Source organism: Rissa tridactyla, chromosome 3 (genome assembly GCF_028500815.1).
Source record: "Rissa tridactyla isolate bRisTri1 chromosome 3, bRisTri1.patW.cur.20221130, whole genome shotgun sequence".
Lineage (NCBI taxonomy): Eukaryota > Metazoa > Chordata > Aves > Charadriiformes > Laridae > Rissa > Rissa tridactyla.
This window is the reverse complement of record NC_071468.1, coordinates 29,352,457-29,380,045: the sequence shown is the minus strand read 5'-3', so window position 1 is coordinate 29,380,045 and position 27,589 is coordinate 29,352,457. Positions and strand designations below refer to the sequence as shown.

Below are 27,589 nucleotides of genomic sequence, written 5' to 3'. Positions count from 1 at the left end.
CCACTTAGTGATGGTGACTTGTTTGTGTTAGATCTTAGTTTCTAAGATTGACTTTAATTTAAAGGTCTCAGCTAAATAAAAACGCACTTTACAATTTCGATGACTCAGGCTCTGCAGAATATCTTCTGCTGTGCACAGAATGCAAAATCCTACACCCTCAGCAAGGCTAATTAGGGGCTGCAAAACAAGTATTGATTCAGGGATGCATAAGTTACTGTTGCAATGATACCTGTTGAGGCAAAACGAAGTTATATACCTGTACAAAACAGAACACGGAGAAGGAAACCAAAGCAGGAGCAAAGGGGAGGGTGGGGGGACGACGCAAACACACACAGAGTAATGAATGGGAGCTATAAACTTTTCTGTTTTGCTAAAGCTACTGAGAATTTATTAAGACTCCTTCAGAGGGTTTTGGGGGGAAATCAGGTTTTTGTGTGCTTTTTTTAAAATGCAGATATCTTCTTTTGTTTTACCTGCTCTAATATATAACAGGTTTGTTCATTAGCCATAAACCATTTCTGTAGGAAGAGGAAATTTTTATTCTTTTGGTTTGCAAGTTGGCTTCCAAATTATCATTGAATTTTACAAGAACTACTAAGAAGAAAATTGAATAAAATACAGATCACCACCAAAAAGCTTTTAGAACTTTATGAATAACATCATGTCATTAAATTTTTTATTAAGATTACAAGTAAATCTGTTCAGTTTTTTTACACCCTACTTATATCTGAAGAATGTCAAAACAGAAAGCTATTAGAAATATTAAATAAATGCTCATATTTGCATTCTGTTATAGGTACAATCATCAGTATTTTCATTCAAGCTCTGCCACTTCAGTGACATGTACCAAAAAAAAAAATAAAAATCAGACTAGCTGCTTACTGTAACAAACAACTAAAAATAACATCTAACAGTTTATTTGTAAACTATGCCCTAGTTATACAAAACACTAGAATAATGATTAATGAGTTTTATATTTGAGGCCTGTATAAGATCTTAGGACATACTTAAAACTGAAATGATGGTTACCTTAAGGACACACTATACTCAGGATAAAAGATGCTTTTATACTGAACCCAGGTCCCAGTTTCCTCTTCTGTATTCTGGTCTTCTACCGAAAAGAGATTGAATGACGCGAACCTTCTTACAGACACTTGTTGGAGATGCACATCTTTCAAGTGCTTTTTCTTCAGAACCTTTGAAATGAAGAACAAATTAAACATTAAGAATAAAACTTTAAAAAAATAAAGAACAAACACTGAAGAGGCAAGTCTGGAATCAACCATAATAGCTACGCTATTAGCTAACAGCTATGAGTAACTACTCCAAGTTATGTCAAGCCTGAGAAAATAACAGTAGTATTGATAGTAGGGGTCAAGAGAATGGGTTAGGAATTTATTATGCCTTAATATATATATTATATCTCAATAACTGTAAAGCAAATGTACTGTGTTCCTAAGTACACAAAGTTGCTTTTTTAACTCCCGCTCCAGTGAACCCACACCAGAACAAGAGAAGCAGACTGGGTTCTTCTCTATCCTCCCATCACTCCTGTGAAACTTTGTGTGCCACTCACTGTCCCTGTTGATTAAAAAAAATAAAATAAAAAAAATAAAAAATCTGTGTGATATGTGTTTGCCACATAGAGTACTTCCTAGGTTAGAAGTCTACTGCTGCACGCTTGCAGAACTGCTGCCAAACTTGCAACCTATCCCAGTCCCCAGACTTTCAGATGCCACAACTGCATATTCCCCTACCAGGCCCTCGGAAGGGGACCAATACATTACCCAACCTTTACGTGAGCCCCAAAATACACCGACGGCACCAAGTTCAGTGCTAAGAGACTGAAGATTTCAAGGCAGTGGCAGAAGCAGAATGTGGCCATTTGCATTTTGTATAACAGCTAAACGATTAAAACACTTGTTCAGGAAAGTGAAAATGTGGAGCCTCTGTCCTGTGGAGCGAGGTACCAACTCCTCCATGCAGGAAAACACAGCACCCAGCCCGTTTGAGCTGCATCTTTGCACCAAAGACAACTAGCATTTCCCTGCCCGACAAAAAGGCTTATTCTTTAGGTCAGTGATGTGGAAGGAGAGATGTCCTGGGTTTAACTTCTTTCCCCTAACATTGGACGGTTTACATAAATAACTGCCATTGCATTTTTAAAATGAAAGTGGATAAGCAGTCCACAGTGATGAAAAAAAAAAAAAAAGGAGCAGAAGATAAACTCATCACTATAAACAGACAGAGCTATAAGAAATAGCTCTATTGAGTAGAAGAGCACCACAATTTAGTTTTTTGACAACCAGAGCTAAATCTGAAGTCAAATGAGAAGTAGCTCACCAGAATTATGAAACTTGAAGCTTTGCATATCGGATGCATACAACAATATAAAGGTCGACCTCTGTCAACTGTGTTTTATCTGGAAATCCACTCGCACCCAGCACTCTTATGGTTTGGTGCCATGACCTATTATTTTGCAGGATACTAGGAAATACTACCTATGTGAGCAGAGCGATTGCGTTTGCTGTGCTGTTAGTTTCTAACAGCAAGTCTGATGCCTCAGGCTTGCTGCTTTTGGATCTATTTTAATCATCAAGTCTCAGCATAGGAAAGGCACAGGAATTTTCATCAAAGTATTAAAAATGGCTCCATGCTGTCCACACTATTTCTTCTACTTCTGTAACACATGGGGAAAACACACACATGAAGGAAATCACAAAAACAGCAAAACAGGAGAATCAAATTAAAAGACTAGAAGAATTGAGACATTAATATAATAGCGATACGCCTAGAAACAAGATGGACCAACTTGACAGCTAAAGAAAACCACCAAGATCTAATTTTCAGAAAAGCATGTTGTTTTGGGGATTTTTTTAAAGCAAAGGCAAGCCATTACTATCAGGAAAAAAAAAAAAAACCAGCAGTGACAACACTTTTCTGGTTTCAGTTTTTTGTTCTACAGGGACTTCTATCCACTCTGTAAAATGCATTCTCTAGGTTAGCAGAAAATCTCATGAGCATTTGAGTACTCAAAAAAAAATTTCTCCCACATCCTCCAACTAAAATCAACAGGTAAGATCTGAAAATTACAATAGCAGGTCAAATCTTTTAAAAACCTAAATATAACTGAGAAAACAGAGCACAAAGGAAGAATATGTTAAATTTTTTATATCTAACTCTTCTATTTTTACATAAGCATCACAATCGTGTTACAAGCTACAAAGATAAGCTGCTGCTATAGGATAATCCACTGACAAAACCCAGAAGGTGACAAACCTATTTAAATTCATAATGATGTTTTGAAGACATTGAAAGACTGTCTCCTCTGTTTTCATGATGACCTTCCAATGAAGGTGAAGCTCCCTAACTTCCTGCACACTGCTATAATAAACAAACATGTCCCAGGGACCTATAAAACCAGTAGCCAATGTCAAAGCAAGCTAAATGCTTCTCAGCAGAATAGGCACCATTCTTGGTTTTAGTGATGGCAAAGAGAAAGAGCTATGGTAAGGAAGGAATCACCAGACACCACCATTCTTTGGTTGGGGCTGGTAGCCATTTTATCTCCTCCCTCAGTAACATTTAGCTATGTTTCCCTGTCTATTTTTACTTTAAAAAAAGTCCAGAAGCTTTGTTTCACTCTCTTCAAGATCTTCTTTCGGTACTGAAATGCCCTGTCTTCTGCACAAGATCTTTACAGGTGTACACAAGTGTTGGACTTGTACATGGGTCATACATACACATATTACCTAAATAAATCATATTTTAGGTTCCGTAATGAAAGATTCTCTTCCAAAAATTAGATTCCTTAAAAGAAAAACAAGAACAACAACAAAACACCCAAAACAAACGATGAAAGCTCACACTTTTACCTTGTGGTTTTCTCTCTGACTTGCATTTTCTGTCCTCTCTAACTTCACCTAGCAATAAAGAATTCTAAGGCAATTCTTTCATCATTAACATACAAGACATTTAAAAAAACAAAGCATCACCAAAATGCCTCCTGTTTTAGAAAGAGTCTAGTAAAATATTACCACAGATGTCAATTGCAGGGCCCTCAGTATTTAATGACAATATTAGGATCCCTATAAAACCTAAAGATGTTTGATGTCTCTTAAAAAAAAAAAAAAAACAAGCAAAAAACACATGGAGGAAGGCAATCACCTGAAATTCCCTGTATTTCTTTGTGTATCTCATTGTGTATTACCTAGTTGCACTAAAAGCCAAATTCAGTAACAGCTGATGGTCTACAAACCTCCACTGAGTTCTATGGCACTTACCGGAATATGGTATTTTGTACATGCAAAAAAGTTTCTACATAATCAGCTACAGCATAATCTATAACTACATCTCTAAATATCATCAGTAGATGCTGCATTATTTATTTTTACAAGTAGTTCGTTTACTAAATTCTTTTATTCAACCGTAAACAATTTACAAACTCAAAACTAACAAAACCATGGAAAAAGATCTGGAGCACAGGCACCCTTCACAGAGGGAAGAGCAGGAAGAGAAGAAAAATTGTTTCAGGAGGTCTGTTCAGAGAAAAAAAAAAAAGAAAAAAAGAAAAAAGCCACTTCCGGGTCCACATTTAACTTTCACTTTTCAAATCTAGAAGCTAAAGCACATTAGCAGGTGAGCAAGACTTCTGTGAGAAGAAGAGCAAGGGGAAGCTAACAGGCAGGATCAACATATAAAGCTTACAGATTTCAGGAACGTTTTCATTAAACTTTCTATAGGGAGCAAGTGTACATATAAGGAGCAATGCCTACTCCTCTAACTTCCTTGCTAAAGACTACAGACTGGATAATGCCATTAATTGGTAGGCTGGTAAAGCTCAAAACACAGCCTTAGAGAATTTACTCCAGTCATTTATAAATGCCCGCTACATGTGAAACATACCTTAGCTTTTTTTTTTTTTTTGAAGCAAAAATATTTTCCTTGATTCTGACAAGCTAAGTTTAAAAATATTGCCAAACTTCAAACTCAGTACATACACAAAACATTTTATTGATAAAGAACACATAGGTAATTATGCAACCCCCTGGCTCTTTATGCTAGCTTCATAGGATACCTGATAAAAGGGCTTTTTTCTTAATTAAATCAGCGAGCACGCACTCAAGCATCCTTACCATAGCAAATCAATTTGTGTATGCACTGAATGAAAGCAAATTCAATATATAAATACACCACAGAACTGATTTCATGTAAGGCGTTATTATAAGCAGTATGAAAAGCATTTTTAAAAGCACTGTAAGGAACACTTTGACAGAGCTCCTTTAAAGACGGTTTCTCCCAATCCATAGATAGATCCAAGCATCACCGTAGTAAAGAGTGCAGAACTGATTTTTATTTCAGATGTACCAGTAAGATTAAATTGATCCTTGCTCATTGTACCATATAAAAATCAACAGAAAAGCTAAAGAACATGGAAAAACCCAGGGAATCTACAGAGGAAAAGGTCACAGACAAATGTAGTTTGAGGAAGAAATGGAAGCCTTCTCCCCAAATACCTACATGCACCCCTCATACCGTCATTCCATGGTTATGAAAAGTTCCTTAGGATTTTAAGAGGCAGGGATATGCCAAAGGCAGTATGTTGAAAAGAAGGAACAGCTAGTATAGCCACGGAGCACAGCTTACATAGTCTGCTAGAACAGAAACCTACAAAGACAAACCTGATACTCCTACCAATAACTTTGACGGTTCCTGCTTTAGAGTGTAACAAAACAGAAGTTTGTCCTGTTGAACAGGTCCAGAGTATTTGCAAACCAAAAACAAAGAAAGGGTGGATACTAACCTCCCCACACCTCCCTCTCTGTTACCCAACTGCAGCCAGGTGCCCCTTTTCAACCCAGCTGCCACCATCAGACCCAGCTGCTGCCACTGCGCCCTCTTGGGGAGAGCTCGGCCTGGGGCAGCTCCACGCATCCATCTGCACAAAACTCAACGTTTAAGCTAGGGCTGTAAATATCACCCTCAATAACAATAACAACTAATGAAACTGAGCGGGGTTTTTCAGCATATATACTCATCTGCAGAGGAATCCTTTCAAACCTTTGCTCCTAAAGGGTCCAAAAAAGTACGGAAGGCTGGAGCGCAGGCGTAACCACTTGCTGCTTCTCCCTTCTCAGGCCAGGCCCCAGGGCTCACCAGGCCACCAGCAAAGCACCATTTTGGCTGCCAGATGAGCGGGGTCTTGCCCCAGCTCCCCACTAGAGGCAGTTTGGGGGTGTGTGTGTGAAGGGTGGGAATTGGGTAGCAGCCACAATAACCAGCTCCACCAGCACCCACGAAAGGTGCCAAACCCCTGCTGAAAACACCAGGCCAGTGCCCGCAGGCTGTGGGGTGCTGAGGGGTTCCAACCCTCCTCCCCTTAACACTGCCTATTAAGACCACAGATTGCTTTTTGGATCCCCTGACGGCATGCTTAAAAGACCCGTGTGCGTGTGCTTATGTGTATATATTTTTATTATTTTTTCGCAGGAAGAGGACTGCAAACCCCTTACTAGTCCTCGCAGTCCTCCCGTCAGGGGTGCGGGCATCTCTCCTCAGCGCGGCTCTCCACACGGCCCCCGCGCCCGCAGGATTCCGCACCGCCGGCCTCAGCCCCCCCCGCCCAGGGCACAGCCCGGCCCCTCGGGCGCTACGAGCCACCGGCCACATAGACCCGCGACCGCCCGCCGCCCCCGGGGTCGCGGCAACCCAGCGCCGGAGGGGCGAGAGGGGAACGCGAACCGCCCCGGCCCGAGGCGTCGCCGCCGCGTCAGGGGACAGGAGCGCCCTTCCGCTCCCCTCGGGCTGCGCCGCCGGCCCGCCCCGCCATCCCCTCCCGCCCGCGGGCTCCCCCTACCTGTCCGAGCAGCCGCCAGCGGGCTCTGGCCGCTCCCGCACCGCTCCCCTTGCACCTGCCCGCGGCGGGACGGGCCGGAGAACCGGCAGCCTCAGCCATGCAGCAGCGAGGAGCGTGCAGACCACCCCCACGGCGGGCGGAGAGCGCTGCCCTGGCCGGCGAGGACTTGCCGCTGAGCCTCCAGCGGTGGCCAGGACCAGCCGGCTTAGGGCTTGAGGGGGAGGAAGTGGGTGGCCATCTTTGGTAAGGGCAGCGCTGAGGCGACAGGCTGCTGCCGCGCTACGCCCCGTTCTTCAGGCGCACCGGAGGGTGCCTCAGGACGGGTCGCCTGTGGCCTCCGCGCCCGGGGGCGAAACAGTGCGTGGAACGGGAGCCGCTTGAGGAAGCCACGGCAGGAACGGTGCCAGCCCGCTCGGCGTGCGAACGCCCGCGCGCGGCGGCTCCGCCCTGACATCAGCGGTGGTGGCCCGCCGCGGCTGGCGGCTGAAGCGCCCTGCCGCCATCTTGGCTACGGGCAGTCCCGGGAGGGAGCGAGGAGCCGCTCCTGCTCGCCTGCCATCTTCCATCCCGGGCGGCCCCGCCGGAGGGAGAGCGGGTCCGGCGACGGCGAGTCCTTGCGCGGGCGGCGGGCACTGCCCGGCGTTGGCCCGGCCTCGCCGCGGCGGTGAGGGGCAGGGCTGGCGGGGAGCGGGGCCCGGCCGGGGCCGGAGCGGTTTCTCTGGCCCTTGCCCGGGCGGGACGGGGAACGGGACGGTGGAACGTGCGGGCCTTTACTGCCCCCTCGCCGAGTTGCAAACCTGGCAGTTTTCCTGACAGGAGGGGGCTCAGCTCTTGCTGTCAAGTTACCCTCTTAAGATAAAGTGATTTTATTGTTATACGATGCTTATGAAAAGGGAAAAAACTTCCCCGAACCCTTCACAGCTTTTTGCTTCTTCAACATCTAAACATGCACAGTTGCACCTTCTTTTCTCTTCATTGAAAGTGTCACTAGAGTTAAACTTTCAATCACCAGGAACCACGTTAACCAGTTGTTAAGAAAATAGCTTAAGTTTTACTGTTTCTTACCCGATTTGCTTAATGAATCAGTCTCATTTCTTTGAAAGAGAGAAAGTTTTGCTTTCAGTTTATGTTAACGTATATTTCACGTACACAGTGAACGTGATCAGCCATTGGGGATTTTTAGAAATTTCAGATTGACTATCAAGAAATGAAGGTTGGGACAACGTGTGTTGGACTGCGAAATCTTCTCCAAGGGCTGAGCTTCAGTGTCAAATACTACTCTAAGCATAACCATCTTCAAACAGTATGTCTTTATAGTAAAATAAAACACCAAAAATGCCACATCCTGGACTGTTCAGGAGGTACATGCACACACCGGACTGTGCCACCTGGAAGCATCGTGCCTTGGAGATTCTTTTCCTGCAAGGTATGCTGTTTTACTATAGACTTAATGTCAGTGACCACCTTGGCAAGAAAGCCGTGTTTTTCAAATGTTGAGGAAACACATTTTTCCTAAAGAATTTGAAGCAGAGAGATAAATACTAGGATTTCAGTTATGTTCAAAGACATATACCATTTTTCAACTGTCCTATACTGTTTTGATATAAAGCTGCATTTTCATTGATTTTCCTGCTGTAGAAGTTTTAAAAGAAATCGGTATCTTCCAGGAAGATTTGGATAGTGTCAGGAGAAAACTGTGAGAGATCAGCTAGTGTAGAGGCAGTGTCCAAACTGATGACATCAGACTTAACCACTGTGACCTGGCTCAAGAAAACTTGACTTTTTCTGTGCTGACCACGAAGTCATGGTTTGCACTGTATTAAAATATTCTATTGACTTCTCATAATTGTATTCACATGTGATAAACTATGCTTTAAAAGGTACTTGGATTTATTTCTGTTAGTAAATATTGTGTAAATGGGTTGCAATGTGTCATGCACAGTGTCAGAAAATGGTCTGAAATAATTTCAGGTCTTCTGTTCCTATGTTTCTAATACGGAGTTTGCTAAAGGTATTATAAAAGCTTACTGCAGTGTGACAGCCCGTAAACCGATTTATATGCATAAGTACTGTTTAAAAAGATTGGTGCTTTGGTTTCTTAAACATGTTTTCAGATGGGTACATGGTTGTTCTAAAATTGTTGCAGGTTGACAGTTTCTTCAAAGGTGACCCAAAGATCATCTTGTAACCTTCTTAATTCTAACCATAACATAAACAGTTCCTAAGCCTGTGTCTGAAACATAAACAGGTGTTTCAAGGAGCACGTATGAAGTCTTGGTGGATGAGAATGTGTGGTTTTGTTTATTCATTGGCAGTTCACTAACACAGTTACAAATGTTGATCTATGACACTGGTTCCAGGATACAAACACAGGTGGTTTTCACCTGAGAGGAAGCTGTGCCTGTTTGCTTTGGAGCAAATGTTTGCAACCCAGTTGTCACTGAGATCCTCTGCTATCCTCAGAATCTTTCTATATGCTCTTCTAGATGACTGTTTTTTCCCCAGGCAAGGGAGGTGCATAGTAACTCTAATATATACCTACACTGTGGCCACCAGCTCTATATAATATTTCCAAATAAATACAATGGAAACTGTTGAAAACAAACGGAGGGAAATCATCAAAAGATGCATAAAGTGTGGAACTTGCCAAAATAAGTTGTGGATGCTAAAATTTTACATAGGTACAAGGAGAGATTATACATGCACATGAAAGAGACTTTTTACCTATCCAGAAACCACATTCAGCTCGGGAAATTCCTGAGCTAAAGTCATTGAAGGTTTGGGGAATATCATCTGTGCTTGTCCCATTCTTATGCTTCCCCAAGTATTCATTTGTGTGCACTGTTGGCTTTTTGTTCGCTTTTGGTTTGGGGAATGGGGTTTTCTTATAGCAATTTTTCCACTGAGTGGAGAGAAGGTGGTGTGATTAACGTGTCCTGCCGTTTCTTTACCTTGGCCAGTTACACAGTTGCTCCAGAGCTTCTCTAAAGGCTTTCACAGTTTATTTGACTTGAAGCTTCTGATTTGATAACCTAGACTAGAGGGACTATTGGTCTGAACCAGTAATGAACACTCAATATGCTGTCATGAATGATGTCGTTTACGTTCATAAAGAGTTTGGTAACTGGAGCAGATAGTTTCTCCTCCTTCCAAAGCCTACTCGTAACATTCATATTTTAGATCTTACGCATTTGTGAAGACAAATCAGGAAAAAAACAACAGTTCTTGATGAAAAGTGAGGATGGGGTAAAAGGTATATGCTGGTTTTTAATTTTAGACACATTCACATAATACACTGAGTGTTATAAAATGCTACTTTGTGTGATCTGTGTAGTGTTACATATTGTAATATATGTTGTTAAGCTTATTATTTGATTAAATGAGATTTTATAGCAAGCAAAAAGAAGTAGCATTGTGCTAGCAATTTTAACACATTTTAAACATTTTTACAAGAGAAGACAGCTTTGTTGGCAATGAGGAAGCAGTAGTCTGCTCATGAAGCACGGAAAACCAGATTGCTAAGCTTATTCCTGATAAAATTTTTGCAGAACCTATATCAGTTCACTGCTTCACTTCATTCTGTGCCTTATGAACATTTATACTAACACTTTTGAGGAGGTGGAGCAAGAAGCTGAACAAGCTGCTAAGACTCCTAGGTACAGGGACAGTGTTGTGGGTGGCATTGTTGTCTAGGAAAGGAAATGAGAGATGATGCTCTTAAGACAGGAAAAATATGAGAAAACACCTCTGAATAAGGAAAAACAACAGGATTATATAAAAATTAACTAAAAAGTAGTTCTAGAACAAAGCCAAACATATTTACAAGTAATGAATTAGGAGCATACATTAATAGTACTCTAAATTTTGAAGAGAAGACCTCAATAAACGTATAAAGCACATTTGACAACGCCTCCCTAAATATCAGGAAGAACTGAAAAGAAAAACTTGCTCCAACTGTGGTTTTTCTTTTTAATGACACGTACTATTGTAATAATACAAAGTTGGTTTGTGTCTGTAGCTCAGGAAATATCATTAATGCCTCAGTATATTCATATTGTAGTACAGAGCGCTGGCTTGTAGCCATTGTTGTCTTTCCTTACTTAGCAGGCAGGAACAAAAATCCCTTCCAAAAGGAAGCAAAATACATCCATAACAACATCCGCGCATTTGTACAAGGATCTTCTGAAATCAGAGCAGGAAAACTGGAATGACATTTCAGAAGGGTACAAAGCCATGACAAAAAGAATCAAGGAAAAATTAGAAGAATTGCACAACAAGTGTATGTTCAATTCAGGAAGCCCAAGGGTAAGTGGCAAAAAATACATTTGTCCTCACAGAGTACAAATAAAAGGCAGTGAAACCATTCCTGCTATAAAATGCTGGTTTAGTGATTATTTTATGGTGGTACTTTCAAGTATTGAATATTTTAATAATTGTGGATAGTAACAGCGTATGTTTAAACCAGCTTATACCTGTTATGATAGTGTATTTACCTTAATTTCAACATATGCAAAAGCAAGTAAAGATACAATGATCAGCTGACTTTTTGATGAAGAATACAAGAGATTGTAAGTTACAAGAGCAACTGCAGGTGATCTGAGGCTTTTGTTAAATTTAGAGCAAGTATAGGTAGCTTAAGTAGCCTAACTTTGAAAGAACCTTTCTGATGCATGCAGTTCCTTCTATAGTATCAAATATATGTGCTGTTCTGTCATTTGTGTATGTTAAAATTGTCTTGTACAGAACAATGACTGAAAATGGGGATTCTAAGGGAATAGTCTGACTATACGTTGGACTTGAAACATGTTTGGTTTGTATTGAACAGATCAGGTTTGGAGAGAATGTGTACTTTGAAGAGAACGGCTGCATATTTCTTTCAAAAGGAGATGATGGTAAGGGATTTCTCTTCCTAACATGGTACGATTGTTAAAAATGTTGTGCATGTATCACTTAGTGTACTTTTCTTACATTAAAGCTTAATCACTCTCTTTCTTAAAATAACTAAACTAAAAATACTTTTATAAAATTCTTTAATGGTTGATTAATAGTTCTAGAATCCTGAATCTGAAAAGGTGAGGTGAAGAGAGTTAGGGAAGAGTATACATTGATACTACGGCAAGTTTCTGGAGAGAAAAGAGAGAAGTCACTTTTTTTCAGAGCCCTAACTTAACATTTTGAAACAGGAAAAGCACATTCATGCTTTTTTGTTCCTGAGGGGTGGAAAAAAAAATTAGTACTTGTAATTAGTAAAAGCAGCTGTGCTTAGGTATCTGAACTTTAAAATTTAGTACATTTACTAGTAGCTAAGATCTACACTTTTAAAATATTTTTAATAATAACTACAGGACTTTTTTTTTCCCTGGAACTGTAATTTTTTGCTTATTTTTACAAAGTGCATTTGCAAGTATCTTGCAAGACAAATATTTGGTGTTAATAAATTCCAGCAGTATACTTGTGAATACTGCAGGCAGACTTGTTAAATACAGGCATTAACAATCACTGTTCATTTTGACAGTGCCTTAATTACAGGATTTTTTTTGCTTTTTTTTTTTTGTATGTAGTAGATGAAGGAAATGTTGACATTTTATTCAGTACTGAAGATCTTGGCTTTTCTGATGCCTTTATTCAACGGATCAGAATTTCACCAGATCAGAGATACATGGCAATCAGCTTAAAAAGTGACAATTCTGAAGAGGCAACCTGCGTTATTATGAAACTTGGTCATTTTCCTGCCGTGGAAGAAGTAATTCCAAGTGTATTTAGTTTTGGTAAGTTGTTTATAAATACGCTGTGGATCACACCAGCTTTCTGCACATTTTTGTTAGTCTACAAATCATATAAAAATATTTAAAAGAAATAAGCAACATTTTTAGATTTAATCCTTATAGCTGTTGAATTGTTTCTTATTTATGATTTCTTCCACAGTGCACAATTGCAAGTTATCTGATGTGGATGAAAGTGACTGTTTTCATGATACAACTTTTCTTTTATTGTAAAAGCAAGCGTTTATACATGTTTGAAAAGTCATACATATCTTCTTATTTAATTCAATACGCTTTTTAACAAAGCTACTGACATGACTGGTTGCAGTATAAAGGTCTTTTTGAGAAATGGTACAGTTACTAAACCCTTACAGCTACAACCAGAGTCACTGATAGCTGTAGGCACTTACCTTCACTGGAAAGTGTGCAAGTGCTGCCTACTATTAAGTATTGGCTGGAATTTCAACTGGACTGTAGGATGTGAGTCACAATTTAGAGCCCAAAGTCACCAGTCAGGCCATAAGTCAGTTCTTTCAAAATATATTGCAGAGCTTTGCAGTGCTGTTAAAATAAGCAGAGGTAAACTGAAGTGAATGGGATTTTTTTTTATGGCATGTTAAAGAACATATCAAAAAGAGTGCAATAGTGTGCATACAGTGTTCCACATCTTGTATTTTGGATTATATTGTTAGATGTCATCTAGGATATATGGTGCAGTAAGCAATTTGCTTGAGCAGGACAAAAATTTAAAACTCTAGGTAAGACTGCCCAGTTACAAAAATGAAGAGTAGCAAGAAGTTAATGTTGTGTTTGCACAATTGAAGATTATAATGCCTGTTGAAAACCAGGCCTGCAAATTTGGCAGTGACATCTTTCACTATACTTTATTTGAACATCTGTTTGTCTGGAAGAATCAGTATGTATAAGAAACCAACTCCCTGTTGCCTACATAGGTGTGACAGATCATGACAGACAGTACGAGTACAAAAAATGACTATCAGAATGGTAGATATTACACCCATTTTGTAGACTTAGGTTAAGTGAGGTACAGGGGTGAGCAAGAGAATTAGACCTTATGACAACTTGTAAAGTATATGCTTGTATTGTATGATTCGCAATAGCAGGCAGACAAATGAAAGTTCTTGAAAATTTACATCTGTGGGTTTTTAAATGCTAGGCTATAGAAGAACTTAGATTTCCCTTCTAAAGTCTTGTCTTCATAGTGAACCCTCAGCTACTTGTGCACTTCAGAGCCACATTGGGTTTTGTACTGAAAATTAGTATTTATGCATAACACAGCATACAATAACTTTTTAAAGCTTATGTATTAAACATCATTCTGGTGGCTATAGGAGCAGCAGAGATAGCAGTAATTTGGCTGGATCTGTCAGATTATTAAACTTCAGAATAGGAAGGTTCCTGTATTTACACATTTATGATGTTGATGAACACATATACAAGCATAGAAAACTGTAGAATTATCTCAACAGTACGCATGGGGCACACACATCATCTCTTTTCTCTAAACGGTTTGCATGCAGTCACATGCACTGGTGCAGAGCTCATACCCTCTATTATCTTGCTGACTCCAGCAAACCTCTGTTTCTCTGCTCAGTTTTAAACAGCCACACATCTTCTATTTTCCTGTTACCTCCAGAGCCCCCACAGGGTCAAGAGCTTCCTCTTCCTGGGCCCTGGAACATTATCCTGTGCCTTTTTTTTTTTTTTTTTTTTTTTTTTTTTAGTATATTACTACAGTCTTGTTCTGTGAGTTTCAGAGAAAGCATGGAAAAAAATCTTTTTGTGGCTTACCGCACAGGCTTACATCCCAGCCTCTGGGATGTAGAAGTGCTGTCCTCAGTTCCATGTCAGCTGCAATCCACCTTTTTTAGCATTGGGTCCAGTGTTCATGGAGCTCCATTTTCTCTCAGTTATAGTATATGCTGTTCCAAATTTGATATGCATTTGTCTTTTTTTCCAGAATGGGCTACAAATGATGTTCTGTATTACACAAGTCAGAAGAACCTTAAATGCCAGAATGTGTTTGTGACCACTTTCACTAATCAGAAACATACTGAGTTAGTTTATACAGAACAAGATGCAAGGTAATACCTAAAATATAACAAGTCCTTTATGTATTCTAGAGCATTTTATAAGAAAATATAATTGATTTGGAAAACAAGTTCTTTCATACCGTATTCCAAATGGTAAAAGGCATTTTTAAGTTGTGTTCTGCTGTCAGTAGTGCCTTATGCAGTCTGAGAATGTGTTCTGTTCTCTTCTTGATATGTGATCAACAGAGATTTAACTTTCCTCTCTTACCTCACGAGTTCAGCTGAGTTTATAAATGTCAAGGTCAGTCTCAGGTCAGGGTGTCCTTTAATGAATGTGTGACAGTTTCATACAGGGTAAATCAGACTGTGGATTTCATTTTGTTTTCTCTGCTATTGATGTCTGATACATCTTTTAAAAAACATAGAAGTTCAGGCTAATCCTTGCTCTGGGTAATGGATGAGCAAAATCATTACAGCATTCCCAGAGACAGAACCATTGTTGACTGAATACCCTCTCAATAACCTTTCTTTAAGCAGGGGTTTAGGAAGACAAGAAAGCTCTTGCTAAATTGAGTGCAGAACTAGTTTTTTCAGCCATGTAGCATGTGGTAGTTTTACACAGCATTCCATAAATGTTTGTGATTATTCTTAATTCAAGTTACATACTAAGTAAAGAAATTTCAATTATACTTTCATCTTAAAAAAAAAAAAAAAAAAGGAAAAAATCCTCAACTGAGATGGAGTAAATAAGATCCTTTTGTTCCAGCTGCATTTGATGCATACTTTTGGAAAATCAAGTTGCACTGACCTGACACTCCCCCACAGGGAAACTGTTGGCATAATTCTGAAGGTCATAGTCATTACAGTAAATCTACTAGAAACTTACTCTAAAGGTTCATGTGCTATTGCAGCTCATAGCAGAACTCACTTGTTCATTGGAGATGGCAAGACATTCTTTTATATTGCCATTGAGCAGTTCCATTCTACATCTAACCAGCTCTTTTAGATGCAATCAAATATATATCTTTTTTAGAAGCTTAAAATTTCTCGACTTCCTTAAAAAAAAAAAGCTAAAAAGACAAAAAAAAATTGTAATATCAAGGTCAGAGTCCTTGGGGAGAAGTTATGACCTGCCTTTCAGCTTGACTCTCTTAGAGGTAAGGTTAGCAGAGCTGAACTGTTGGAATCTCTGCTGAATGCAGTGCCGCACTCTTGCCAAATTCGTGTGTATTAGAGAGGCAGGAGGCTGATTCTTTGCAGACTTTAGATCCCCCACTGTGCCTGTCCTCCTAAAGATGTCAGGAGGGTGCAATTAGAAAAAAACAATAGTACCAAAAAAATTGGAGTTCCTCCACCTGCAAATAATTAAAGGCACTGAAAATGGTATCTAAAGCATCCTTTCCTTCACCAGTCAAATATTTTGAAGTCTAGAGGGATCATTATTGCAGTCATGTATCTGATCTGTATGATGCAGATTACAGTACTCAACCCTGCAATTTCTTGATGAAACCTTCTGGATCTTTGTGTTGGACAGTTTTGCCTTTAGAGACATCCAGTCTTAAAGATTCAAAATGGCAAAGAAACTGCTCTGTCCCAAGATGTGACATTCCAATTAATTAGGATGACTCATAGAAGTTTGAATCTGAATTTCAGCCTGAACTTGTCTAATATCCAGCCATCCAGCCACTGGTTATCATTCTGTTTTCTGTTTCTGGATTTTAGAAGCATTTAAAACCAGTAGATAGTTCCTAGTTTCTTAGATAGTTCCAAAACCAGTTCCTAGTTTCCAGCTTTATCACTGCAACACTGTCCTCAGTGGGCCTCATATAGGTCTCTGTACTTTTTTTAAAAAATAGTCTTTTTTGTCTTACTTCCTTCAGACAAAGTTAAGTCAGTAGCACTTAGGCTTTTTATCGATTTATAATAGCTCCTGCTTTCCTTTTGTTATTGCATTTCCCACATGATGGCCTTTATTAATTTCAATTTAATTATCTGTTACGAGTTTTTTTTTTAAATAGGGTTACGAGCTCAATAAAAAGTTCTACCTTTTGCCTGAATTTTAAAGCCTATATACATCAGTGAGCTTCCAGTCTGTCTCAGTGGTGCAAAAACCTGAATTCAGTTGGGCAACAACTGAACTGCTTTCCTTGCAGATTTCAGGTTTCACACACAAGATTGTGGGTTTTTGAATCCCAGAATAAATGCAGTAGGAGTGGGTTTGGTAACCAAGTAGTCTGGAATTTCCCCAGCCTGCTTACAGGCATGCTGTTTCTTACCTTGCAGGTGGAAGCCCATGACTCTGAAACAACCAATGCATTTTTAAAATAGTAATATCAAGTTTAAGCTTTTTTTTTGTTATTATTTCCTTTTAGATTCTTTGTGGACATCTATTGCACAAAAGATAGGCATTTTCTCACTATCAACAGCAACAGCAAGACAACCTCGGAAGTTTGGCTGGTTGACTGTAGACATCCTTTTAGGTTACCTGCTCTTGTACAAGCACGAACAAAAGGGCTCATTTACCATATTGAGCACAGAAATGACGAGTTATATATTCTTACTACATACGGAGAACCTGCAGAATATAAGGTAATTTTAACTGATAACAAGATTCATAGGATTCATTCAGATACCTGTTGCAGATCATATAGAAATAGTAAGGCTGGCTTTTAGTTCTGTGCTTCACAGCTTACTGAAATAATTTAAGAGAATTACATAGAGCGCTGCACGGATTGAAAGACTGATAGTAGTACATGGAGTCTCACCTGTAGCATGGTAATTTGATTCTAACTCCTTTGGCAACATCGAGAAACGAGTATGCTTTAACAGTCATTTCCCCTATATTAAATTTTAAGTTGGTGATCTCAGTGTATATAATTAAGCCACCTACAGTTCTGCTGGCCACGCAGAAAATGCTTAACAACTGCCTGAAAATCTTCTATAGATTAATCTACAAGAATTGAACTTATATTTCCAAACATTACTGAATTGTTCTTCCATTCTGCCCAAGGAAAGAGAGTTTAAAAACCACCAGTTTTAGTCAGGCAACGCCCCCCTCAATACAAACTAATAATTTTTTGCAGTAAAAATATTGCATGAGATCACCTGTATGTCTGTACATCTCATCTGTAACTCTTATTACATCTTAGTAATGCAAGGTTGTTTTTTGTTTTTATAGTTGATGAAGGCACCAGTTGCTTCTAGTGGCATGGAGAACTGGCAGTTAGTTTATGCACTGGAAAAGAAAACCAAACTAGTAGACTTGGAGATGTTCAGTGATCGCTGTATTATGTTCCTGAAGAATGCTGGTCATCTGTACTTAAACGTGATTTCTTTTGTTTCACATTCAGTTCAGTCAATAAAGGTATGTTTTAGTTTGGCTTAAGCAGCATAATATCTTTATATCTTTCCAGTGCTATTTCTTTTTTTTTTTTTTTTAACATAATGTTATAATGAAAAGAAAGATAAATTCCAAGATTAGAAGTGGTTTGGAAACTATAATACTGCTAAGTTTGTCATTATGACCAATTGTATTACCTGGGGCTGTTCTTTAGGATTTCATCTGGTGGCTTATGGCAGCACTTAGAAAGTTAGAGAGCAGCCATCCTATGAGCGGGTTCTTTCTTCAACTTATTGCAGTCAAACTCTTTACAATACAGCTGATTTGTAATGTAAAATAGGACTTGATTCCCTAAACACTCTACTTGGTTTTACTGGGCCTATTTTTAGTTACACTCATCAGTGTAATAACGGAAATAAGCCTGGCCCTCCCACAGAGGGAGATCAGAACATACAGAAGGCAAGTATGAACACTGTCCCATAGTAAATGGGAAGAGTTAATACTGCAGTACAATCTGTGCAAAGTATTTCTTCCCTTCTCTAGTTGTTGCTAAATACTGGTGGATTAAAAACAAAGGGACTCAATTCAAAACCATCATTTCTTTAGACCATTCAGATAAAATATCTAATTGATTTGTTTGCCTGAAAAATACAATATCTGAACTATTCACAAGTTTATTGCGACAAGCTACCAATGCTGCATTCTATACAACTGCTACAGAAAAAGGTTTTCAACAAAGTACACTGTATGGTCTCTGAACCCTTCATTTTTGAAAATGGTCGTAGTTTATTTATTCAGAAAGGGTCTACAGTTGCTCTGGAGAACTTGGACTTTTGCTGCCATTTCAGAAGTCTCTGGCAATCTAACCCAAGTAAGTAGTGGCCTGGCAGAGGGCTTGACTATGTCCCTGCTGCTCTCAAAGAATGAATCTTGATTTCTTTTATTCCTAGCAGAGTTAAAAATCTTAAATATAATAGCAGTAAGTGTCTGAGGGTGAATGTGCCAGGAAAAGGTTTTGTTCTTCACAATGGCTGGCACTAGGAACAAAGTTAAGAGGCAGGGGTTTTCAGTGGCTTAGCATTACTGAGCTAACTCACAGCAAAAGCTTAACAACTGACATGGACTTGGCTGCGTAACATGTTGAAGGAGGACTGGAAATCAGAGGGGAAACAGGATCTAAAAAATAAAAACAATGCAGAATCATTTCAAAGAATGTTTTAATTTAAAAACAAAATCTGCACTAATGCCCATTTTAAACTGAATTTGGATTTCTTTTTCTTTTTTATTTCATTGTTAAACTTTCTCCAGTGGCCTTAGGGGAAAAGTTTGCCAAAGTCTTTCATTTTTTGACTGTTTCATTACTGAATTTAAAAGAAATACAGATTATGCTACATACAAGCTGAAGATAATTAGCCTGATATTCAAAGTCTTTTCCTCTGAAGGACACACTAGGCAAAATTCACAGAAGCGGTGTAATGGTCTTACTTGAAATACTGTGTTTTCTCAGCTACCTACATGGGCCTGTGAATTTGAATTGGAATCTCATCCTGAGCATACCACCAGCACTTGCTATTTTCAGCTCACCTCCCCAGTACACCCCCCTAAGCGTTTTGCATATTCATTTAAAGAAAATAATCTCATTGAACAAGCTGTGCAAGAGGTACCAATTATTACGAATTGTCACACTACACGTTTACTAGCTAAAAGCAAGGTAAGATTTTTCAGTCCTTTTCCCATTCCCTTTATTCTCCCCTTCCTCCCCACCCATTTAAAGAAAATGCATTTGGCAGGGAATGGAGATTTAAAAAATGTAAAGAGCAGCTGGTGCTATAGTTACTAAACAGTGGGTGTTTTCTTCAGTGCTATAGAGAAGAACAAGAAAAAGTCGTGATAAGATATTTTTTTTTCCCCATTAACCTGGGTATGCTAGAGGGGATAACAGTACACGATGAGTCAAGAATCTTGGTATAGTATAACTTAGAATTGCTAGTTGATTTGCGGTATCGTACTCTCCATGGCAAATGAAAAAGATGCCAGCTGTTGAAAAGAGCACCCCCACAACCAGCTGCACAGTATAGATCAAGAAAGAAAAGTTTAAACAGCCTAAGTTTAAAAAATTGGAGATGTTAATAAAGAGTTTGTGCTGCAGTAAGTGGTAAACTATTTTGTTAATAATAGATATTCTCGGTGTTAAAGGGGGAAGGAAGACTTGGGTGCTTGGGTAGTTTAAAAGCTCCTCAGGTGTTGCACTTAAATGAATTTTATACTCTGCATCTGTAAGCCTACACAGCAGAGGTTCAGTCTCTCGCTTTATTTTTCAAGAGTGCTTTGTACATTCTAAGTGAAAAAAATTACTGTAATCAAAAAAACACATTTTAAAATAAATAATTGAAGTTTTCATTGCCATGTGTCATTGAGATTTCTGAAATGTCCTTTATTGTAAAATACTCCTTCATTTCCAGGATGAAACTTCGGTGCCAATTACAGTTTTTCATAATATGAATTCTAAAGAGCTACACAGGAAACCACTTCTAGTTCATGTATATGGAGCTTATGGCATAGATTTGAACATGAGCTTTAAAGAAGAGAAGCTGATGTTAATTGAAGAGGGGTGGATATTAGCATATTGCCATGTTAGGTAAGTCAAATATAAAATGGAATTAAGATTTTAATCTGTGGGATATACAGACATTTCTTGATACGCAACTGAAGAGGTACAGAAATTATTTTTTCATGTAGCTATACCTAATTCTTCATGCTTTTCACTTCCAACTCTTTTTAGATTTTTTTTTAACGTATTTTTTTACAAAAAAATAAATTTACCTCAGGAAAATGTACTCTTAAAACTACATACTGTATTTAGGTTTTTTAAATCAAAAGGATGTTTGTATGCAACTTTTAATCTTTTGAAGTCTCATTACTACTTGTCTCATCTTTACTCAAGAAAAATTTTGATAACATGTTCAAATTGCAATGACATGCTACCTCCCTTTCTTTCCAAGGGCATTGTGTACTAATGTTCAGTCTGCATCTTCTGAAAGCCATTTGCCTTCTACAGCAACAGCGAAGCATTTAACCTGCATCCCTTGTTCTTTTATTGGCTAAATCCTTTGTCTCCAGGTTTGGCTACAAATCTATTGGTTTTATAGAACCAGTATGTACAATAGGCTTCACATTTTCATGGAGATAATAATTCAGTAGATAAAGAAGATAACAAAAGAATCACTTTAGGGAGGGGAAGGAAAGGAGAGAATGAACAATTGTTTGAAATACCAGTTCCAAAACAAATTCGGCATACGAATATATCCAGCCTGCTATATTTAGTGGCAAACATTGTGCTGTTTTTCCTCCCCACCCCTCTAAATATCTTAAGATGCAAGTCAGTCCTAGATGAAGATGGATTCTTCATCCAAAGATGAAGAATTCTGGCAGACTAATCAGTTAATTAATTTTAAACTTGAAACATTAATAAGGAAACTTCAGATGACTTAGAACCAAAATTGCAGCTGCGGAAAAAGGAAAATAAATAAGTTTTAAAATTCTGTAGTACAAAATATAACATTTCAAGTAGTATTTGAAATCCACAAACTAGAAAAAAAAACCCAAAACAACTTTTTAACAGTCTCAAAATTTAAGCCACGCAGAAGACAAATCCTTAGAGGCTCAGTGTGGAGCTAAGACATGCTATTTTACAGTTTTTCATAAATCATAGAATGGTTGGGGACCCAAATGGAAGGGACCTTAAAGATCATCTAGTTCCAACCCCCCTGCCATGGGCAGGGACATCTCCCACTAGATCAGGCAGTGTTAGTGATATAAGTATTGAAAATGTTTTAGATATGTTAATAGTTTCCTGTATAAAAAGATAATATTCGTGTCTGATTTTGTATTGCCTACAAGGACGGTGTCATTTCCTAAAGTGGTGCTTTTACTGTGAGTTCCAGGACACAAGCACAGTAGGGCACGGTTAGGATTTTCACCAGTCCCCGTGCACGCATTTTTTTTATTTGCATGTTGTGTATTTTAGCCATAGAGGGTAAAAACAAGAACAGAGAAAAGAAGAGTTAATTGGGAAGGCAAACTATGGTTTTGCAATCCTGTGGCTGCTGTTGGCCTTTCATTATCTGAAGCTTTGCTGTGTAGTGTTTTCCAAAAAGACTCCAACTTGAATTGCTTTAAATTTCAGGGGTGGAGGAGAGCTAGGCCTTAGCTGGCACAAAGATGGATGTCAGCAAAATAAACTCAAAGGTCTCCATGACCTTAAGGCTTGCATCACGCTGCTACATGAATTAGGATTTTCTCAGCCAAAATACACAGCACTAGCAGCTGCCAGTGCTGGAGGAGTTCTTGCAGGAGCCCTCTGCAACGCTGATCCGGAACTTATCAGAGCCATGGTTTTACAGGTGAGTTGCTGCAGACCTTTTATGGATTGTGACATTAAACTGTATTTTCTGTTTCATTCTACTAGTTTCAGAATTGGAAACATTCCAGTTCAGAATTTGCTTTCCTCATTTGTTTGAGAAAACCTTGACCTAGGCGTTTGAGGTCCTGTGTCTTATCTGCCAACTTTTTTTTTTTCTTTTAAACAACTTCTAAGGCTCCTTTCGTAGATGTTCTAAATACTATGATGAAAACTCATCTCCCACTGACAATTGAAGAACAGGAAGAATGGGGAAATCCATTAGCAGATGAAAAATGTATGAAGTACATCAAAAGCTATTGTCCATACCAGAATATTAAGACACAGGTAAAACTATCCTTTCTGTGTGGAAAGTGTAGCAGTTTTATAAGAAAACAAGAAGAGGATAACTGGAATTTTTAAAAAAAAAAAGTCTATTTTACCTTTTCAGTGCTTTAAACTCCCACATTTTGGAATTGTCTTAGCTGCTTCTTTGTGTTAAAATGAATCATCAATACAAATATAAACTATTTCAGTAATAATCTTAGCAGTATGTGGAGTCAAAAGTGACTACTAAATTAACCTAACACCTTCTCTTAAATAATCAATAGATTTCAAAACCTGTTTTTCTTATAGGACTGCCAGGAAGTAATAGCCTATTCTATCGTATAACAAACCTCAACATGTAAAATACTGTCTCCTTTTGTGGGGGGTTTCTGTTGTTCTACTGGGTTTTGCAGAGTTTGTCACAGGAGGAAGGAGGTATTTTCCACTGATTAAATACCTTTTCAGAGGCAAACAATGAAATGGAAAAGGAGCTACAGCTTTGACATTGTCATCTCAGAGGAAATCTTTATTTGACGCAACGTGTGTTAGCTGTATTGCATAGGTTCATTAAGTAAAATCTAACTATATAAAACCAACTACTTCTTACGTGTAGAAGGATTGCAAAACTAAACCACAACTACTGTTCTAGGGTGAACCATTCCATGATTATGACTCCCCTTCTTTTGTAATAATCAGCATGTATCAGACCTTTACCAGTGGGTAGAGGATGCTTTTGATTACCTTTTGCAAGTAGATGATCCCCTAATATGAAGTAATTTTTCATACCAAAATACTTTTTGCAGTTATAGTGATAAAAGTGCTTTTTTAAGAGCAGGCAATTATGTAATAGATGTGCTTTTAGATAAACCATAACAAGTAAAGTGGAGAAGAATTTGTTACTCACTTTATGAGAAAAATCAGTCGTCAAGTATTTAACTGGTTTTGTTTTTTAATCTCAGTGTTACCCTTCAGTTTTTATCACGGCATATGAAAATGATCAACGGATACCACTAGCAGGAGTTCTACGATATGTTCAGAAACTTAGAAAGGCTGTGCTAGATCATGCCAGCAACACAAATAAGAAAGGTAAGACTATTACAGATACAGATATAACTAAACCAGAACGTTAGCAGTCATATAATTAAACATCATTGAGACTGACTCCTCCTTAAATGCATTTATTTGTACAATACGATCCAGTATCTAAAGCTCTGAAGTAATTTCCATTATGTGCAAGGATGAGATGTGCAGTCATACTGACAAATCGATAAACCGCAGCTAAGATGCACTCTCCAGAGCCTTAAGAGGGACCAGGTATCTCTGTATTTTAAATCTGCCTGAAAATAGTTAAACCCGTGTGTTAAATATTAATAGTGACAAACCACAACAGGTTCAGGAAACCCTCTGAGATTAAAAAAAAAAATGAAGAGTAGGAGAATATGAGTTGGGCTTAGTCTTTCCTAGGCCTCAAATATGGTGACTGTTGGAGAGGGCTCGCTGAACCCATGGTGTCTAGTCCAGCTACTGATACGGTCAGACTGCAGTTCTCAACAACACATGGATAAAAATCTTATTTTTGCTGCTGTATAAAAACCTACTTTTCCCAGTTTGCTAAAACTGCAGGTGTTAGTCCAAGTTTGAATGACAACAATGCCAAGACGCTTTTATACCTGAAACTTAACACTAGCTTTGGGACTGTTTCCAGGAAAAAGCACATTCAAGCCTTATTATTTCCTAGTACCATCTAATCTGGGCAGAGGCTTTTACCATCAGTACCAAAATAGATCTTGCATTAGCTTTTCTAAATTTCATTATGCCCCTTTCTGTGCTAGCGGCACAACTGCAATGGTTGAGAAAGGATAGCAGATGCTGCAATTGCTGTTGTGGTCTTTGCTCAGAAAGAAAAAAAGTACGTCTTTCCAAAAAGACTCAGAGAACAAACATGCAAAATATATAAACTTTTTTCAAATATGTAGTTAATAGACATACAAATAGTTCATCCAGCAAGCTGCTGATTCCTTCTTTTTTCTTAAGGAACAACAGAAATTCTGTCAGTACAGAAGGCAGAATTATCTATCCCTAAACAACTCACATCCCCACTTACCTTTTCCCTCGTTCATTCAATGTCAAGCGATCACAAGCTTCATTGTTCCAGGAAATTGGATCCCTAATATCATCTTAGACATCCAGGCAAATGGCAGTCACTGTGATTCATCTTGGGAGGATTCGCTGAATGAGGTATGTTCCCTGTTATGTTCCATAACAGGTTGGAGGGAGGTGGTCCCCTCGATTGATACTTCAGCCTCAGGAGTTCATCCAGTCACTGAGTGTACGTTTGAAGTATTAAAAGAAAAAAAAAAACCACAACCACCTGCTGAAATTAAGGTTGCTTTTGCAGCCTTTTATACATAGTGCAAGAGCAACTGCTAGCTTCATATATATATAAAGGAGTTTTTATATATATAAAAAAATGATATATCTCTCTATATTTTTATATATATAAAAGAGCCAGTGACAAAGCTAGATTATTGAACCTCATTGTGCCTTACACCTCAAAATAGTATTAAACTCCCACTGTAATGTGCTGAGAGCTTTGAATGAAAGGTTCAAAGTTGTGCAAAACATTGTTCCAGCAGGAAAAGTCTTGCACTGTGGAGTATTAAGTGCTTAAAATTGTCATACTGGCTAATTTACTTCCATCTTCCTCACGAGTAAAACATATATGATGGGTTTGATCTTCACATTTTGAAATGCATGATCTGTACTATCAAGGGACGCTACTACAATTAGGCTTCAACATTTTGCGCTTTGTACAAGCACGATGCTAAAAGCAAAATACTGCCAAGACCTGACATATTGTTACTGATGTCTCAGACTATCACAGTTGGATACAAATTTTGTTACTGTTAATTTTAACAAATCCTAGGAAGTGTTATTTGGTCGTTGTGGTAGTTATTCCCAAAACGAATTATTTCAGGAAAAGCCTTGTCGTAGGGCAAGGTACTGCTTATCACTTGTATGGGAAAGGAAGAAGATTAGAATAGCTGTGCAAAATCTGAATGTTTATAGTGCAAGGATTTTTTTTTATTTTGTAATAAAATATTTTCATTATTTTAGGTTGCAAGACACCTTGCTTTTTTGAACAAAGAACTTGAAGTATGCCATCTCCAACAGCACATGAAATCCTGCAAACAGCTAATAAACACACTGACCACCTGAAGAACTTTGGGTCAGATTTTTATTTATATGACAAGCGAACCCCTTCTCCAGAGAAGAGGTACTTCTCTCAACTCTATATATCACATCACAACTTTATATATTAGTCTTCCTTGCTTTTACCTATTTTAAGAAGTATAGGGCTGCCCCTTTAGAATAAGTTTTACAAATCTGCAGACTTCTAAAAAGTTCCTATGAACTGCCACAGGCTTTGGATTTCACAGGAGCTCTTAATGACAAGGGACTGTAAGGGGCAGCACCCAAAGAGCTACTGTTCTCTTTCCTCACAGACACACACACGCTCAAACAGTACAGGTTTAAGTTTTCTTCTCCACGGACCCTAAAGGAGAGTTTATACCATACTTTGTCCTTTTCATCACCAATACAGATGCAAGACAATTAGGTATCTGTTTTCTTTTTCAGGACGTTTATTTTGTACACAAAAGAAGTTTTAATAACAGCCAAAGAAAATGGAAAGTTTTTAGCATTTCCCTAAAACTGACATTTTCTAAATTAACCTGAAAGCTTCGTTAATCTACTCCTGCGCTTAACAGCTCACATAAAGTAAATTGAAGGCACTGGAATAACAAGCTTTTTCTGCCACAAAACAATTTCCTTGAAAAGCTTCCATAGTATGAACAGGCTTTGCTGTTTTATATTCGAGGACTAGGCCTTCTCCCATTTCAGTTTTAATTAGTTTGGTATTGACAGCTTTACCGGCATTGCTAAAATTAGTACTTAGTCTTATAATAGCTTCAGATGGAAGGCCAGGAACTAGAGCTTTCAGGTCTATTGTCGATTCCTGCCCAAAGTTGAGAACCATCATAAAGACTCTGTCTAACCCATCCAGTTCCCTCACATACACAAAAGTGTTGCTGTCGTTCCAGATGTAGCACATCCAGCCCCGCTGAATGGGTAGCTCGTTGCTGCGAAGTAAAGCTAGCTCTCTGTACAAGTTCAGGGTTGAGTTGGACCAGGTCATCTGGATCTGCAACAGGCAGCATTAACAGGGTCACGGCTTTGCACTGAAGGTAGGAACCATTACTTACCTCTCGCACCCACACAGCCTGCTAAGAACACACCTATTAGAAATCCAGTTTGACAATTATCTCTCTCCAAATCTGCAAGTTCCACTGAAAAACTGCTTTTTCTCATGCACTTCCTTGGCACGTGTGGAGTGACAGAGACAGGTTTTCAGGCAGGACAGAATTTCACTGACACTATTTCTTCCTCCCAGAGTGTCCTCACTACCATTTATTCAGGAGAAACCACAGCCATTCAAAGCCTGATACTGAATTTTTTTCATTTAGTCTAATCTACTGTAGTCACAGCATTTGTTTGTGGTTTATTTTTCCTGTCTTTTTTTTTTCTCTGTCTTCAGTTCTGCTCAGCACTGTAAGTCAGCAAAATCTGTTTGATTTGCTGCTCAACTGCCTTGAAAAAATTTTTTATTTACTTATGTTAGAGATGGTCCGTTAAGTTCTTGTTACAAGGCCAGTGCTTTCTGTAGTAATAGAAGTGAAAAGATGACCAGATTTCAATTTAATATTAACGTCCTATTAATATTTTAACGAGCCAATCATCTACATCATAATTCCCGTTGCCCTGCTTAAATGAATATAGATGAAGTCAACT

General features: G+C 38.6%; 3 protein-coding genes across 17 annotated transcripts in view; 1 reads left to right on the top strand and 2 right to left on the bottom strand.

Annotated features, from left to right (window-relative positions):
• CAMKMT (calmodulin-lysine N-methyltransferase) overlaps positions 1 to 6,987 on the bottom strand; it is a 225,941-nt gene extending 218,954 nt beyond the window's left edge. The window contains exons 1-2 of the mRNA XM_054194030.1: positions 6,857 to 6,987; positions 1,030 to 1,196 (exon numbers count right to left, since the gene is read on the bottom strand). Of these exons, the coding sequence (XP_054050005.1) occupies positions 1,030 to 1,196; positions 6,857 to 6,955 (266 nt within the window). The 5' untranslated portion in view covers positions 6,956 to 6,987. The remainder of the gene's footprint in view (positions 1 to 1,029; positions 1,197 to 6,856) is intronic.
• PREPL (prolyl endopeptidase like) lies at positions 6,886 to 25,994 on the top strand. Of its 8 annotated transcripts, none has more exons than XM_054193991.1 (15): positions 6,886 to 7,014; positions 8,040 to 8,282; positions 10,961 to 11,161; positions 11,682 to 11,748; positions 12,418 to 12,624; positions 14,600 to 14,723; positions 17,045 to 17,261; positions 17,851 to 18,036; positions 19,520 to 19,723; positions 20,475 to 20,650; positions 22,199 to 22,415; positions 22,610 to 22,759; positions 23,698 to 23,824; positions 24,870 to 24,976; positions 25,856 to 25,994. In XM_054193991.1, exons 2-15 carry the CDS (start codon positions 8,064 to 8,066, stop codon positions 25,955 to 25,957), a joined length of 2,304 nt encoding a protein of 767 aa, XP_054049966.1. In that variant the 5' UTR covers positions 6,886 to 7,014; positions 8,040 to 8,063; the 3' UTR covers positions 25,958 to 25,994. The 8 variants fall into 8 exon arrangements, with proteins under 8 accessions (XP_054049966.1, XP_054049965.1, XP_054049964.1 ...); XM_054193990.1 differs by lacking the exon at positions 6,886 to 7,014 and adding an exon at positions 7,386 to 7,520 and having other exon boundaries at positions 8,010 to 8,282; XM_054193989.1 differs by lacking the exon at positions 6,886 to 7,014 and adding an exon at positions 7,389 to 7,520.
• Positions 25,995 to 26,008: 14 nt separating this feature from the next.
• The window catches only part of PPM1B (protein phosphatase, Mg2+/Mn2+ dependent 1B), a 91,915-nt gene continuing 90,334 nt past the window's right edge, over positions 26,009 to 27,589 (bottom strand). For all 8 annotated transcript variants that reach the window (XM_054194005.1, XM_054194003.1, XM_054194004.1 and 5 more), the window contains one exon: positions 26,009 to 26,942. In XM_054194005.1, coding sequence (XP_054049980.1) covers positions 26,502 to 26,942 — 441 coding nt within the window. In that variant the 3' untranslated portion in view covers positions 26,009 to 26,501. The remainder of the gene's footprint in view (positions 26,943 to 27,589) is intronic.

Bases quoted from the DNA above. Each gene is read 5' to 3' on its own strand.
- PREPL (XM_054193991.1), top strand. From the start codon at position 8,064: ATGAAGGTTGGGACAACGTGTGTTGGACTGCGAAATCTTCTCCAAGGG. The intron at 14,724-17,044 runs GTAATACCTAAA...ATTTCCTTTTAG, and splicing joins TATACAGAACAAGATGCAAG to ATTCTTTGTGGACATCTATT. The intron at 22,416-22,609 runs GTGAGTTGCTGC...ACAACTTCTAAG, and splicing joins TCAGAGCCATGGTTTTACAG to GCTCCTTTCGTAGATGTTCT.